At 49.1% G+C, this 14078-nt stretch overlaps 1 protein-coding gene across 2 annotated transcripts in view; it reads right to left on the minus strand.

Annotated features, from left to right (window-relative positions):
- The window catches only part of LOC147730603 (uncharacterized), a 235450-nt gene that overhangs the window by 30681 nt on the left and 190691 nt on the right, over positions 1-14078 (minus strand). For both annotated transcript variants that reach the window (XR_015308388.1, XM_086955360.1), the window contains exons 7-8: positions 10683-10751; positions 10537-10595 (exon numbers count right to left, since the gene is read on the minus strand). Coding sequence is in view for 1 of the 2 variants with exons in the window: in XM_086955360.1 (XP_086811486.1) it covers positions 10537-10595; positions 10683-10751 (128 nt within the window). In the remaining variant the exon portion in view is untranslated. The remainder of the gene's footprint in view (positions 1-10536; positions 10596-10682; positions 10752-14078) is intronic.

Raw genomic sequence — 14078 nt, forward strand, 5'->3', positions numbered from 1 at the left:
TTTGTGGCTGCCAAGATTGGAGGTATGGGACAACGTATTTATTCCTGAATTTTACAAGTACAAAATCGCCCACAATATCTTTTGGAAGAGGTCCTAGCCAGCCCACCCTTCTAACACTTAGTATGGTGCCATCGATGTTGGGTGGCAGAGGTCTATTTTTGGTTAGCCAGAACACAACCTTGTTTCTTAGGTCCTGATGACTTTCATGTTTCCCCTTTGTAAGTTCTGGTACTCCCGAGAGGACGCACACAATAGGAGCGGCCTCTGGTGGGAAATGTAGATGGTTGGTTTTATATGACATATTGTCATGATTAACCGCTGTTCCCTTATGTAATGTTGTTTCTTTGTTCGGCCCTACTCTAGGGTAAGAACTCCGTAATGTTGTGGCAGCTTTCGAAAGGTTTAAGGTTTTCATATGTGGGGTTACTAGTTGATTACGGGTGGTCTTACTTTGTGTGGTGGTTTTAGGCATTTCTGTGGAGGCTGGATGCTGTGGTTGAGAGGGTCCTGCCACAGTTTTTATAAGTAACGAATTGGCCTTAATTGCCTCCTCGACACCTGTGAGCCTATCCCCTAAGCTAGTAATTTTTTCAATTAGCGGGGATATTATTGACTTCATCATGTTTTCGATCGAGGCCAATAAAGAACCCTGGATAGGTGCTTTCGAGGTGGCAGTGCTGGGAGTGTTGGGTAGTGGGGATTTTGGGTTTAGTTTTTGTTGCTTGGCCTGACTCCCCATTTGTTTGACCCCATCTCTCTTCCTTTTAGCAGAAAAGACCTGGGGGGACACTGCAGAGATTACTTTTGGTCATGTTATGAGGGGAGTACCCTGTAGACTTTGAGTTAGTTGAAGTTGACTGCTGGACCGAGGACTAGTCGTTGCTATAGCGCAGATAGGAGCACTAGTTTGCACATTTCCTGATTCCACAGGAGCGTACTTGGATTTACACATTTTATTTAGTTCCTCCAGTAGTGATATTACTGGAGCTGCATCGGCAGTCTGTGAAGGAGAACACGTACTGGGAGAACTATCCATGGCTGGGGATCGTTCTATTCTCTCTAGTTCACTGGCAATGGGGAGTGTTGCCCTCTTTATATAATAGTCCATCGTTCCCCTAAGCAAGTCACTCTGGGAGGAAATATTTCTGGTACCCCCCTTGCAGGTCATAGCGTAATAGCTTATATGGGTTAACACTGAATCAGCATCAACTACCGAAAAATTGTTCAACAGTTCCACTATGGTGACGCTTGGGAAGGACCTGTAAGAAACTGGAGATTGTCAATGGGTATCTGTCTGTACCTTTCTTAGTTCAGTACCAAGGGGGGTGCCCCGTCCCGGCATCCTCTGGCCTTTGATGGCCGCAGATGGCCCTGCCCTTGTCCTGGGCTTCTCTCGGGCGCTCCCGCTATTGAAGTTTTACTTTTGCTCTCAGAGACGAAGATTGGGGACAGGGCCAGAGGGATGACAAGCATGACAGTTTGGCCGGTAGTCTCGGGCTGGCCAAACCGTAAAGCACACTGAAGCACTTTCCAACCCGAGCTGTGTTGCTGGGTTGGAGAGAGCAGGCACAGGCTTCCAGTCTAACAGGGAGCACAAATCGAGGTAGCTCAGGCCAGTCCTGATGCTGCTTTCATGCTGCTGAAAGCAGCGTCAGGATTGGCCACAGTGGACTAAGGGAGCATGTGCCTGCAGCGGAGAGATGCACGATGCAGCAGGTAAATGTTTTTTTTATCTCGTCATCCATTTGCCCCCTCCTCCCCCCTCGGTCCACCCCACTATCGAGAAAACAGCTGCTACAGGTTGCGACGACTACCTCAACCTAGCATGAAACAGGCTTCATCAGAGCTAAGCTTTGTTTTGAGGAACTAGTTTAAAAAAGAAATGAATGGAAAGGGGCGACAACTCGGTCCCCCCGAACGTATGGTGGAGTACCCCGATCCCCCCGGGAAGCCATTTTGGGCGGGAGGCGAGTCTCGGCTGGTATGCCCGAAGCGGCGTAGCTGGGGCGCGCCTTTTCCCGCCCAGGAGAAGGTTGTCCTAGGCACCGACACCGCTAGCCACGCCCCGGAGGCGGATTGGAGGTGGGTCCACGCCCGCCCGAAGAAGGATAAAAGGAGCGACAAGCCAAGGAAGCATCCTCCTGTTCCTGTGCTCTGAAGCTGCACCTCACCGTTGCACGTGAACTCGAGACGGAACGAAGAGCCAATTTTGAAAATTTGTAATTTTCTGTTTTCTCTTTTAGCGCTTGGAGCTTTAGTTCCAGGACCTTTCGGTCGACTATCGTGAGAAAATGCCGGGCAAAAGGGTCGGAAAGAAGGTTAGCACCGATCAAATGCTTCGTATGCTGGTAAAAGACATGGCGAACATGAAGAAGCAGATGGCGGCCTGGAACGGTACGGGCCGGCCTAAAAAAGTCATCGGACCAGCATTGCCGGGGGTGGTCCCTGCCGGGAGAGGTAAAAGGGCCAGGAACAGGGCGGCTGGGGAGGAGGCACCGGTTCCGGAGGCTCCTCCGGCGAGCCCGGTCAGGCCAGTAGAGGCCCCAGTTCCGATTCCGGACGCAGGACAGCCGATCCCTGTCATAGTTACACCTGTGAACGAGGGGGATATGCCACCGGAGTTGGCCGCCCAGTTGGCGGCATGGTTGGGCAGGAATAACGAGGGTGCCGTCGCTCCGGGGCACACGGCCGAAGAGGCCAAATGAATAATGAGGCAGTTGCGGCAATCGCGAGATGCTGCAAAGGCACCTTGTCCTTTTGTTTCCCCGCAGGCTCCCGTGGGACAACCAGTATCGGGCGTTTGTTCGGCAGGGACTACGGTCACAGCTACCGGTTCAGGTAAGCAGCCATTGCCGATGGCGGGGGAGGGATCGGTACCTTCAAGGAGGGAAAAAGTTGTTCAACATATCCCGATTGAGGTGAAAGAAAGGATATGGGCAGATAAATATGTGAACATGTTTTCCTTGTTGACCGATCACTATGAGATTGAGCATGTAAAAAATCAAAAAGAGTTTTTGCATCCTAGTGTATGGCGCGCCAAGATGGCCGGTTTCAGAGTTGAAGAATCGATAGGCAATTGGGGCAGAGCGTTTGGAATGTTCACTGCAATTATGGGGGAACGTAGGCCCGAATTGTTGGTGGAATTAGCCGTGTACCAGACACGTATCATGGAATTTTATGAAACATATGGGGGTAGTCAATGGTTTTGTTATGATAGCATATTTCGTAAGTCCAAGGAGCACGACTCATCCCTGATGTGGGATTGTTTCGACTCCATTTCCTGGCAAAAAATGGAGAAGCCAGGCATGGGGAAGTCGCCATCTTTGGGGGGTGACGTGGTCGAGTATTCCCGCCATTCGTCAGGGGCGCCCTTTCGGGCGGGTTCAAGCAGTGATCGGAACTCAAGGAATAATGGCAGCTCAGGTAAAAAAGGGGTCTGCTGGAGCTTTAACAGAGGCAAATGTACTAGGCCACAGGGATCTTGCAGGTTCAGGCATGAATGTGCAGGGTGTGGGCAGTCCTCGCACCCTGAGACTATGTGCAGAGCCAAGACTGGTGATACGGAAAGTAGAGGAGGCGCCAAACAGGTCTGAAATAGTCCGAGGGGCGCCTCTACCTACCCCGGTTGATATCATGGCACTGATCCCTTGGCTGAACGAATACCCGGATCATATCTCCGCTGGGGTGTTGCGAGATGGTTTTTCATATGGTTTCCGCATCCCGGCGGGGGATTTTCAGGGTAAAGCACAATGTAGGAACCAACTATCGGTTCAGCAGAATACGGCGGTGGTACAAGCAAAGATTGGGAAAGAGGTGGCCCGAGGTCGGGTTGCTGGACCATATGACAAGCCGCCAGTTGCTAATTTTGTTTGTTCACCTCTGGGTGTGGTCCCCAAAAAGGATTCAGGGGAATTCAGGTTGATACATAATTTGTCAGCTCCAAGGGGTCTTTCGGTGAACGATGCGATTGACCCGGGAGTTTGTTCGGTGCGGTACGCATCTTTTGATGAGGCCGTCGCCATGTTGAATCGCCTGGGGCCCGGAGCGCCGATGGCTAAATCAGACATCGAGTCGGCGTTCCGGTTGCTCCCGGTACACCCAGATGATCAGCGTCTCCTTGGTTTCATGTTTCAGGGACGCTATTACATGGATAAATGTATGCCAATGGGTTGCTCCATCTCTTGTGCGTATTTTGAGAGATTCAGTTGTTTTTTGCAATGGGCGTTCACAAGAACAACGGGGTTTACACATGTTATGCATTATCTTGACGATTTTCTATTCCTGGGGGCAGCCGGGGACATAGAATGTGCACAGGCTTTGAATGAATTTTGTGATCTCATGAGACGCTTTGGCGTGCCATTGGCACCAGGTAAGACAGTGGGGCCGTCTACTTCGCTCGAGTTTCTTGGAATAGAGCTTGATTCCGAAGAGGGGTGCTTCCGTTTGCCTAAGGAAAAGGTAACGAAATTTAAGGCATCGCTTGAAACATGCATTAGCGAGACGAAAGTAAGGTTGCATCAGTTGCAGCAGGCGGTGGGTCAGCTGAATTTTGCCCTTAGATTGATACCGATGGCTCGCCCATTTTCCCGCTCTATTGCTCAAGCCATGGTTGGCCTTAAGGAAGGGCACCACCGCACAAGGCTCTCGGCAGAGGTTCGCCAGGACATGCGCATATGGTTGGCATTCCTGGCGGATTTCAACGGTCGGGTCGTGTGGAACAGACCAGCGGTTTCCTCCGAGGAGCTGGGGTTGTGGACTGACTCGGCAGGGAGTGTGGGATTTGGCGCCATTTTTGGTAATCATTGGTCAGCACGAACCTGGCCGGCATGGTGGCACGAGAGTGGGCTCACAGGTAACATTGGGTTTCTCGAACTGTTCCCTATTCTGGTGCCCTAAAAAACATGGCCTGAGGGGTTTGGTGATCGCTCTGTGGTGTTCTGGTCTGATAATATGACCGTGGTTGAGTGTATTAATAGTCAGGCAGCCCGCTGCAAATGGATCTTGAGATTGCTGAAGGAAATTGTCCTGCTGTGTATGAGACTAAACGTCCACTTTAGGGCAAGACATGTGCCAGGGGTGTTAAATCAGGCAGCTGATGCGCTTTCTCGTTCCCGTATGCAGGCCTTCTGGGGTTTTCTGCCCTCAGCGGACCCGGTGGCGGCACCATTTCCCGAAGCTCTCTGGTCTCTCGGTGCCCCGGACTACAAGACCTCGTGGGAGAGAGTCTAGCACCCAGGACAAGGAAGGCATATGAAGGGGCGTTCCGTTCCTATTGGTCCTTTTTGGGTTCAGCTAGGGGGGAGCTTTGGGGCCAAGAGGAGTATGTCCTGAAATTTCTGTTATCGTTACATCAGGCAGGCAAATCAGTGGCTACGGCCAATAGGCACCGGGCCGCCATTTCTTTCATGGCACGGGCTCATGGCATCCAGGACCCCACAGCGTCTTTTCTGGTACAGAAGGCGCTGCGTGGGTGGCAACGCCTTGAGGGTAGCAGAGTTGATGAGAGGCACCCGATAGGTCTGGAAAGGTTGGCCCTGTTACTGTCCGTACTCCCTGCGACATGTTCATCTCAATCAGAGACAGTGCTATTCCGGGCCGCTTTTGCATTAGCATTCCATGGGGCTATGCGGGTAAGCGAACTGGTAGCAAGGAACAAGCAGGATACGGGGGGAGGTCTGTGCCGAGAGCACATTCAAATTAAGGGGGAGACAATGGTAGTCTCATTTGCCAGGTCCAAGACCGATCAGAGAGCGATCGGGGACAGCGTAGTAGTCCAGCGGATTCCGGGATCTCCCATGTGCCCGGTAGCATGCGTTGAGGAGTATTTGGCGCAAAGGGCGGCATCATGGGGGGGAAGCTTGCTGAGGCACGCCGACGCCACCCCACTGACTAGGTTTCAGTTTCAGCGGGTGCTAACAATGGCAATCGCAGCTGCGGGCTTGAACCCATGCGAGTTCGGGACTCATTCCTTCCGGATAGGGGCTGCTACAGAGGCTACAGCCAGGGGTCTGAGTGTGGAAAAAGTGAAACAGTTGGGGCGTTGGTCCTCAAATTGTTATAAAAGGGATGTGCGGTTGCACATGTTGTGAAGCTAATGTCATGCACTCACGCTTCTTGTTTTTGTTTGGTTTACAGTTTCGCGAGCTTACGAGGCGGGGCGGACTGTGCAGTCGACCCGACACCTGGGAACCAGCGGTCAAAGATCACCGGCTGAGGAAAGAGTGGTGTGGGTCGTGGGCCACTCATACGTGAGGCGTGCCGCAGACGTATTCAAAGCAGGTGACATGATTCACATGGCTGGGGAATACGGGTACAGGGTGACCTTCTACGGAAGGGGCGGGCTCTGTATTGACCAGTTCCAAACTTTTATGGAGGGTTTGTTAGGGCGGACAAGGTCACCGCCATCTGTAATCATAGTGCATCTTGGGGGCAATGATTTGGTGACCGCTGGTCGACGAGTACTTCTCGAGTTGATACCATCCACAGTAAGTTGGTTGGCGAGAAGGGTTCCGGGGTGCACGATTGCATGGTCCCATATGATTCCACGGAAGGTGTGGCGGGGGGCTAATTCTGTGTCTGCTATAAATCATTCGGTGAAGAAAGTGAATAACAAGCTTGGTAGATTGTTCCGTACAAGTACATTGCATTCTATTCCTCATGGATGTATCAGGGGGGACCAGATGTATCTAGAGGATGGGGTCCATTTGTCCCGGGTGGGGAATGCTTTACTCATAGGAGACCTCGTAGCTTGGTTAAGGAGTTTGCAGCCATGACCTTTAAGTAGGAGTTTTTGTGGGGGGTCCGGATAGCCGGTCAACTATCCGGCCTGTGGCGGTAAGGTCATGATCGGTGAGCAGTAATTGGAAGATCCCTAGAGGTGGGGGCGTCACCCATTATGGATGGGAGCGCCCGGGGGGAGGCGGCCATTGGCCCCTCAAACGGGGAGGCGGTCCCCTCTAAGGATGGGGACGCCGAAAGGGAAGGCGGCCATAGGCCCCTCCCTGGGGAGGAGGGGCTACGGGCCCCTCCTGGGAATTTCCCGGGGCCAGGACATCTGCGACGGCAGATGTGGTAAGTTGTGTGGGGTGGGAGGGGGGTCTACGCTACCTTCTAGACACCTCACGCGAGTCCTCGGACGACCACTAAGATGGCGTCGAGTTAACAGGGGGCCCCCGCTAAGACAAGGGAAATTGGAAGTAGGCACAGAGGTACAGTCCTCTGTGCGACCGCCCCTCACAAGTGAGGGGGGAGTTCTGGTATTGGGGATCTGACACCGGTTACGACCTTGCCGTTGGCCCGTAATGTTAGGATGTACAATTTCAATTTTGAGAAATGCATTTGCAGGATGTTTAGTATCGGCTAGGAGAACCTTTGTATTAGAAATGTGTTAAGGTCAATGTAAATGAAATTGTACATGATATGAAACTGTTATTTTAATGTTTTTGATTTTGTTTCATATTTTAATAAATACGGCCGGGAGGGTAACTCCCTCCCGCCTTCCAAAAGTTCAGAACCGTTTCCGTCTTCCCATCCTTGGGGATTGTGTTGAGAGGGGGTGGCGGGTATCTCAGCCATATGCAGCGGCATATTTTCATTTAAAAGGAAGTAAGTCTCCTCCTTGTACCATGTTTATATAATAATTGGTGAGATTCACAAAAAAGCAGCCCTGAGCACAATGCTTTGTCAGCAACCCCAACCATCACAAAAAACAAATACGAAGGGACAGAGATAACAACAAGGATGGGAGAGGAGGTGGGAGGAATGGAGAGAGGTAGAAAGGGCCCGCAAACACATGTACTCTAAAGGATTGTTAGATGAAAACTACAAAAAAGTATCTCTTCAAGTAGCGCCCATTGGAAGGACACTGGCCCGAGACTTAGGAAACTGTACTTTGTCCAAGCTCCATACACGACCGTGTGACCTAAGAACTGAAGAGAAACTCCAAGTAGCCGGAGGGCTTGACAATGAAAAGCAAAGAATGAGAGCAACGTGGGTGCCAACTAATGGTAAGTAACGGTAAGTATGGGGCAGGCAGTAAGCCCGTGTTAAGCTTTATTTGATTTATAATAGCCTTTGCTGACAGCACATGCGTGCTGTAGGCGAAACCGAACAAGCATTTGCAGTGCAATAGGTCTCTCATTAGGAAAGTTTGAGCTATTGGTATTGCAAATGACAAATTATTTATTTATCTGTTGGTTTTGAAAATAGTGAAATTAATAGCTTTGTTATTTACAATGCCAATAGTTTTAACTTTCGCAAATGTGACACCTATAGCATTTCTAATGCAATATAAGGGCAGGGAGAGAATGTAAAATATATTACTGAAGAGATTAACATCCAAGTATGGTGTCAGTGATGACAGACTCGGATTGAAAGAGGATGGAGCAGACTGTCCTTGAAAGAGGAGATATGAAGGGCATCTGTCGGCCCCGAGACCCTTGCTTTGAAGGACACAAGTTACACGTCCTCAACCCAAACACGGGGAGACAGAGGTTCCATGAGGAGTAGTCTTAGTGAGGTACTCCCCGAGTTTACTGAGAGAGAAGTTAAGCACGAGATTCACGAGGCTGGACATCAGCCCTGCCCTCATGAGTGCTTGTGTTTTCACTCCTCTGTTTACTGTTGCAACTGCCCCATGTGCCCGATCCCAACCCCTGTCAAATTGCCTTCACATTCGAACATAGGCCAACTCTTTATACAAGGTTCATGATTAAAAAATCTATTAATGTTAGGGTGAGAAGTAAACAGTCACAAATTAATCACTATGCATGGCTGACATTAGAGACACACAAACTTGAATATAAATTTATGTAGCCGCATATTTGCTCTCAACATATTACTTTTTCATCTATTCCTACATTCAAACAATACTCCTTACCTATATACAAAGAGCTGTGCGTGCCCTCTTTGGAGTTTTCAGATACCCTCCTATCGCCCGCCCCTTTCATTTGTGCTCCTTCGAGGATTCGGAAACGCTGCTTAACCTGGGTTTATACATGCAAGTCACACAGAAAAATCTATCATAAAGCAATAAAGAGGACTCTCGTTTTCCTCCCCTTGTAGGATCTTGTACAGCCTGACCGCTTCTCACTCAGGCAATCCATTTTGCTTTGTAATGAAATTGCAGCTAGTTTTTATTTTCCATTTAATTGCATGATTCTCTTTTTTAACCCGGTGTGGTGCAAGCTTCTGGCGCACACACACACACAGAAGATGGTACAGCACATGTATCCTTCCATCAAATACAGTAACAGGTGGTGTCCAGGGTAGAGGCAGGGATCAGAGATCTAAAGCCATCACAGGTATCTTCCAGATGTCTCTGTGTCAGCTATAACAAGCAGCCAGGCTCCGCTTCCTCCACACATTTTCTGTTGCTTTCTGATAAGGGCTAAGGGCACCACTATAGGCGAGCACTGGAAAGTTCTACACAATCTGTCTCTGGCTGCAACATGGGGACTTCGCTCCCATCTGACATAAATCTTTCCAGGGGTTCTGAAGTGAGCTGAGACACGCTGTTACCACTGAGTGATGCCCAAGAAAAAGAAGAGCTGTTTCATCTAGCAAATGTAAAAGAAATAAAGACACTGCGAAACCAACTGACTTCATTTCTGCTATAACTTTACACGTCTTCTTTGTTGAATATCACAGTTTCTCGCATATATTCGTTTTGAAATACAAACAGAAAAACAAGCACTGGGCAAAGGCAGGCAGGCATGATAAATGAAACGGGCCAGCAATTAAACAAGCTCAGTATTCGGGCTGCGAGGAGACGTGGGAGGGCGGGGGCCATTCATATCTTTCGTTATGAGGAGCGAGCCCGGAGCCAAAGCGAAGTGCGGGAGCCGAAGTCCCTGGTCCCAGGAGGGGGCCTGTGTGAAGACCAGCGGATAGCACGGTGGGGCTCCCATGCTTAAGGGGAGATCCCCGTGTCGTGCTGGCAGAGAAGCTGGAGTGCAGAGATAACACCAGCGCAGCGACAAGAGCCCGGTGAGGTAAGAGGGGGGAGGGGGGGATGTGCACTTGTGTGTATATGCAGTGTGTGTGTGTGTGCGTGCGTTTGTGTGTGCGTGCGTGTGTGTGTGCCTGCATGTGTGTGAGTGTGGCTGTGTGTGTGTGTGCGCGCACGACTGAGAGAGGCATGGCTGACTTCCTGGCAATCTGAGACAGGAGATGTGCACGGCGCCGGGCTGGGCGTGCGCGCCCACAGACACCAATCGCCGCGCGTGCCCGACCCCTGTCTCAGATTCCCAGGAGGCGGGCGACATTAGTTGTCGAGCTGGACTCAATGCTTCGCATTGCTTTCTCCAGCTAGACCTAAAAAATGAGGCTTGCAGAGAAAAATGGTGTGTGGATTGAGTGACGGGGAATTCAGAGAAAGTGGTGTTAAAACAGACCGAAGGGACAGAGCAGCCTTTTTATTAAATGAACATCAAACTCAAACGTCCAGAAAGGAATCAAAACACTACATACAAATACAATAGTCAGACTAATTAATTTTGTTAATGCTCATCTTTTCAGACGAAATGATCTACGTACCTGGCGACAAGCCAAGATATGAAATGGCCAGGAGCATCCTTTTCCTCTATTTTTGAGTTCTGCAATAAGATGAACACAGTTATGATTAAATTATATTTTGCCCAGCACATAGAAAGCGAGAAAGAACAATGAACTTGAAAATATACCTTCTTTTCTTGAAGAAATTCTTGCACAAGGGGAAGCGTGTTCTTTGAAAGCACATAGAAACAAGGGCACTGAAACAAATGCAAATCATTTCGAGTTAACACTCCTTTTGAAAAACATGGGAAGTAGTTATGCACTTTGTTTATAGTTTTTCAATTGAGCAGCATTAGATAAACGATACAGTTTCTAAACAGATCCAAAAAAATACAGACTTTATTCACCTTAAAAAAAAAGAAGAATAAAGTCTATCTAGGATTATAATATATATATATCTATATATATATATCTATATATATATAGATATATATATATAGATATATATATATAAAAAGGTACGGCATGAGGAGCGGTAAGGATTTATAATCAACATTACACACAAAGTTCAGCTACAACACACAAAATGATCTCTGTGTATACATTATTCAAATGCTGCTGGTCTTTTTAAAGGTAACGTTTTCTGTTGCTGTTAATTATCACATTTTTCTAGCCTTTCCTTTAAAAGAATAACACTGTTATAATAAGAGTTTATCTCCATGTAAAATGATATTAATTAATATCTTGTATGAACTGGAACCCTAATTATAGACTTTTTCCAGAAACATTAATTCACAGATTTGCTATTTCCTGGATCGTTACATCTGCAAATGTGTGTATGTGCAGTCGTTAAATGTGCTGATGCAAGACCAGCAAAGCTCAAGTTTGTTTTATTGGCATTAACATATTAGACTTGAATGTGGAAGAGTTCAGACTAGAAATCTTTTAATAACAAATGCTGGGTCAACATTGAGGTGGCCATCTTTGCATTTTGGACAAGGTGCACTAGTTGGTTTTGAATTTGTGGGCTATGATACATTTGAAGTTACTTCCAACAAATACATTTACTTAGGTCAGACTTGAATGTGACGTTCTTTATTTTTTTTCGATCCCCCAACCTGCGCAGCTCGTGCTTGATACACGTATTGAGGCGTCTCCTGTCATTCTCCTTACTTTCCCCTTCTACGCCTCAACCTCTCCCCTGAAGCTGCCCCATCATTAATGAAATACTAGCCTGCGCAGTAGAGGACATGAGATAACCGCGACCCTAGGCCTGTAGAACACTGCAAAGCCAACAGCCATTTATTCACTCTCTCGTTTGCGCCCCGCTCGCCAAAGGCGGTGGAGAAACCGGCAGCCTGGTAGGGGAGGTGGCTGCTCTGGTGAGGGCCACGCACATGGGGCCTGATGCAACAACAAATTATGGGACGCCCACTGGAGTGATTGTGATGAACCTGGGCTGGTCTCTCTGATCAGCTGGATGGCACATGTAATGCTTGGTGCCCCCCACCCCCACCCTAGGGCAGTTCACAGCTTGCAGGGGGCGCCCCAGGACTGGTGCTTTCTCTGCCTGTACCCGACGGCCGAGAACCACTCCTGGAATAACTCCCAGTGGCAAACCACAGGCATGAAAACCATGGGGCCCATGCTCCACCCTGCTTAGAACAAAGCCACAATCTCTTCCAGAGCGAGGACATGGTCCGTGGTGATTGTAAGCAGCGCTGGCTGACTTTTGATAAAGCTAAGCGTGCTGGGGAGGCACCCGGTCCCGAAATGGTAGAGGAAGGAAGCCTGCCGGACACCAACACAGCGGCGCTGGTCGGGAAGGAGGCCCTTATGTGGACCTTACAGACGGCTTCAAGGCCCTGGACACTCCTTTCGACGCATTAGCCACATGCCTAGATTCAATGGGGGCACACCTAGACTGGCATGAGGGACGGCTTGACAGAGCAGAAAGAAGTATTTCGGACTTAGAGGACAGATCAGCCCAGACGACCAAAAGACAGGAACGAATGGAAAAAGCCCTAAAACCAGTTGCAATGAAAAACAAGGATTTGGAAGCCAGGAGTAGACGCAACATCATCCGTGTTCTGGGTATTCTGGAACACAAAACACAGGCTGGCTTGATGGATTTGTGGAGCAACTACTGACGGATCTGTTTGGCCGAGAATCCTTCACACCCAAGTTTGTGGTTGAGAGGGCTCATCGCACATTGGGACCGCGCCCTGGCTGCCCCCGCGCCTGCTAATCACCTGGCTGCTAAACTTCCGGGACAGAGATACAGCACTGCGCCTGGTGAGAGAAAAGGGCTCCCTCAGCTTGCAAGGGTCATTGATCATCGATTCCACAGCAATGATCCAGGATGCCCGCTGAAAATACACTGGAGTCAAAGCTACGCTTTGCAACTTGGGCCTTAAATGCGGGATGCTATACCCAGCACGCCTGTGGCTGGAAATTAATGGCAGGTCCCTTTTTTTTTTTTTAAAACCCTAATAGCAGTGCAGGAATTTTGTCGAACCTTTTCCGGGGCGCAATGGTCAGGCCAAACTACTTCTCTTGAACAATCGTCTCCTGACTCTAACTCTGACGCCAGTGTGGACGTTTTCTCTGCACGCTAAACACTTTGCCCCTGCCCAGCTCGGCGGCCCCACCATAGTTGTGTACTACACTGGATTACAAAATAGGCATGTTCTCTCATAGGCTGATTAAGAGTAATGACCAAGTATGTGGCATGTAGCATTGTTTATTAGCATTTTTCAACTCACAGGGTATGGAATTTTCCTGTAGCAATTAGAAGGGGGATGGGGTTGGGTGAATCTGGTGAACGTTCGGTTTGAGATTCTCTTAGTAATGCCCATCTCATATTCCTTAGCGGAGCGATGTTGTACATGACAGGGTCCACCCCATTGCCTTTTTTCAAGAAACACATCTGTCCCCCACATCGCCTAAAACCTTGGCTGCCACATGGGTTCCACATCGGTACTTAGTGGATTATAGCACGTACGTAAGAGGGGTCCCTACACTGCTTCACAAGTGTGGACCATTCCAGATAACAGCGGTGCGGGCAGATACGGAGGGGCGTTACCAGCTAGTGAAGGGTTGCTTATTAGGATACACCATACTTCTACTTAATGTCAACCCTGAGTTTTACCTGGACTTACTGGAGGCAGACCATGTCTGCATGGGGGTGACCTTAACTTACTGCTTGATCCCCAACATGACAGAGCAGCGAACACTCCTGATGCCAAACCATGATCCAGATGCATATTAGCTGAAGGGAAACATATCACATAACAGATGCTTGGCGACATCAACATCCCACACAGGCAGCCAGTATACATTACTCAGCACAACATGACACCTGGACTTGCTACAATTATTGGCTACTTGCACCCATCCGGAAACAGTGGTTTGACTCCATGCACCACCTGCCGTGCACCTTGTCCGATCACTTACTGGTCATCTTGCAGTTCTGTATCCTCAGGGCGGCTGGAGTGGCAGTGGAGATTTCCAGGGACGGCCCCCCAGGATGAACTGTGTCTATCCAAACTACGATCAGCAACAGTGGAATATTTTGAGCTTAA

This window comes from Lissotriton vulgaris, chromosome 2_1 (assembly GCF_964263255.1).
Source record: "Lissotriton vulgaris chromosome 2_1, aLisVul1.2, whole genome shotgun sequence".
Lineage (NCBI taxonomy): Eukaryota > Metazoa > Chordata > Amphibia > Caudata > Salamandridae > Lissotriton > Lissotriton vulgaris.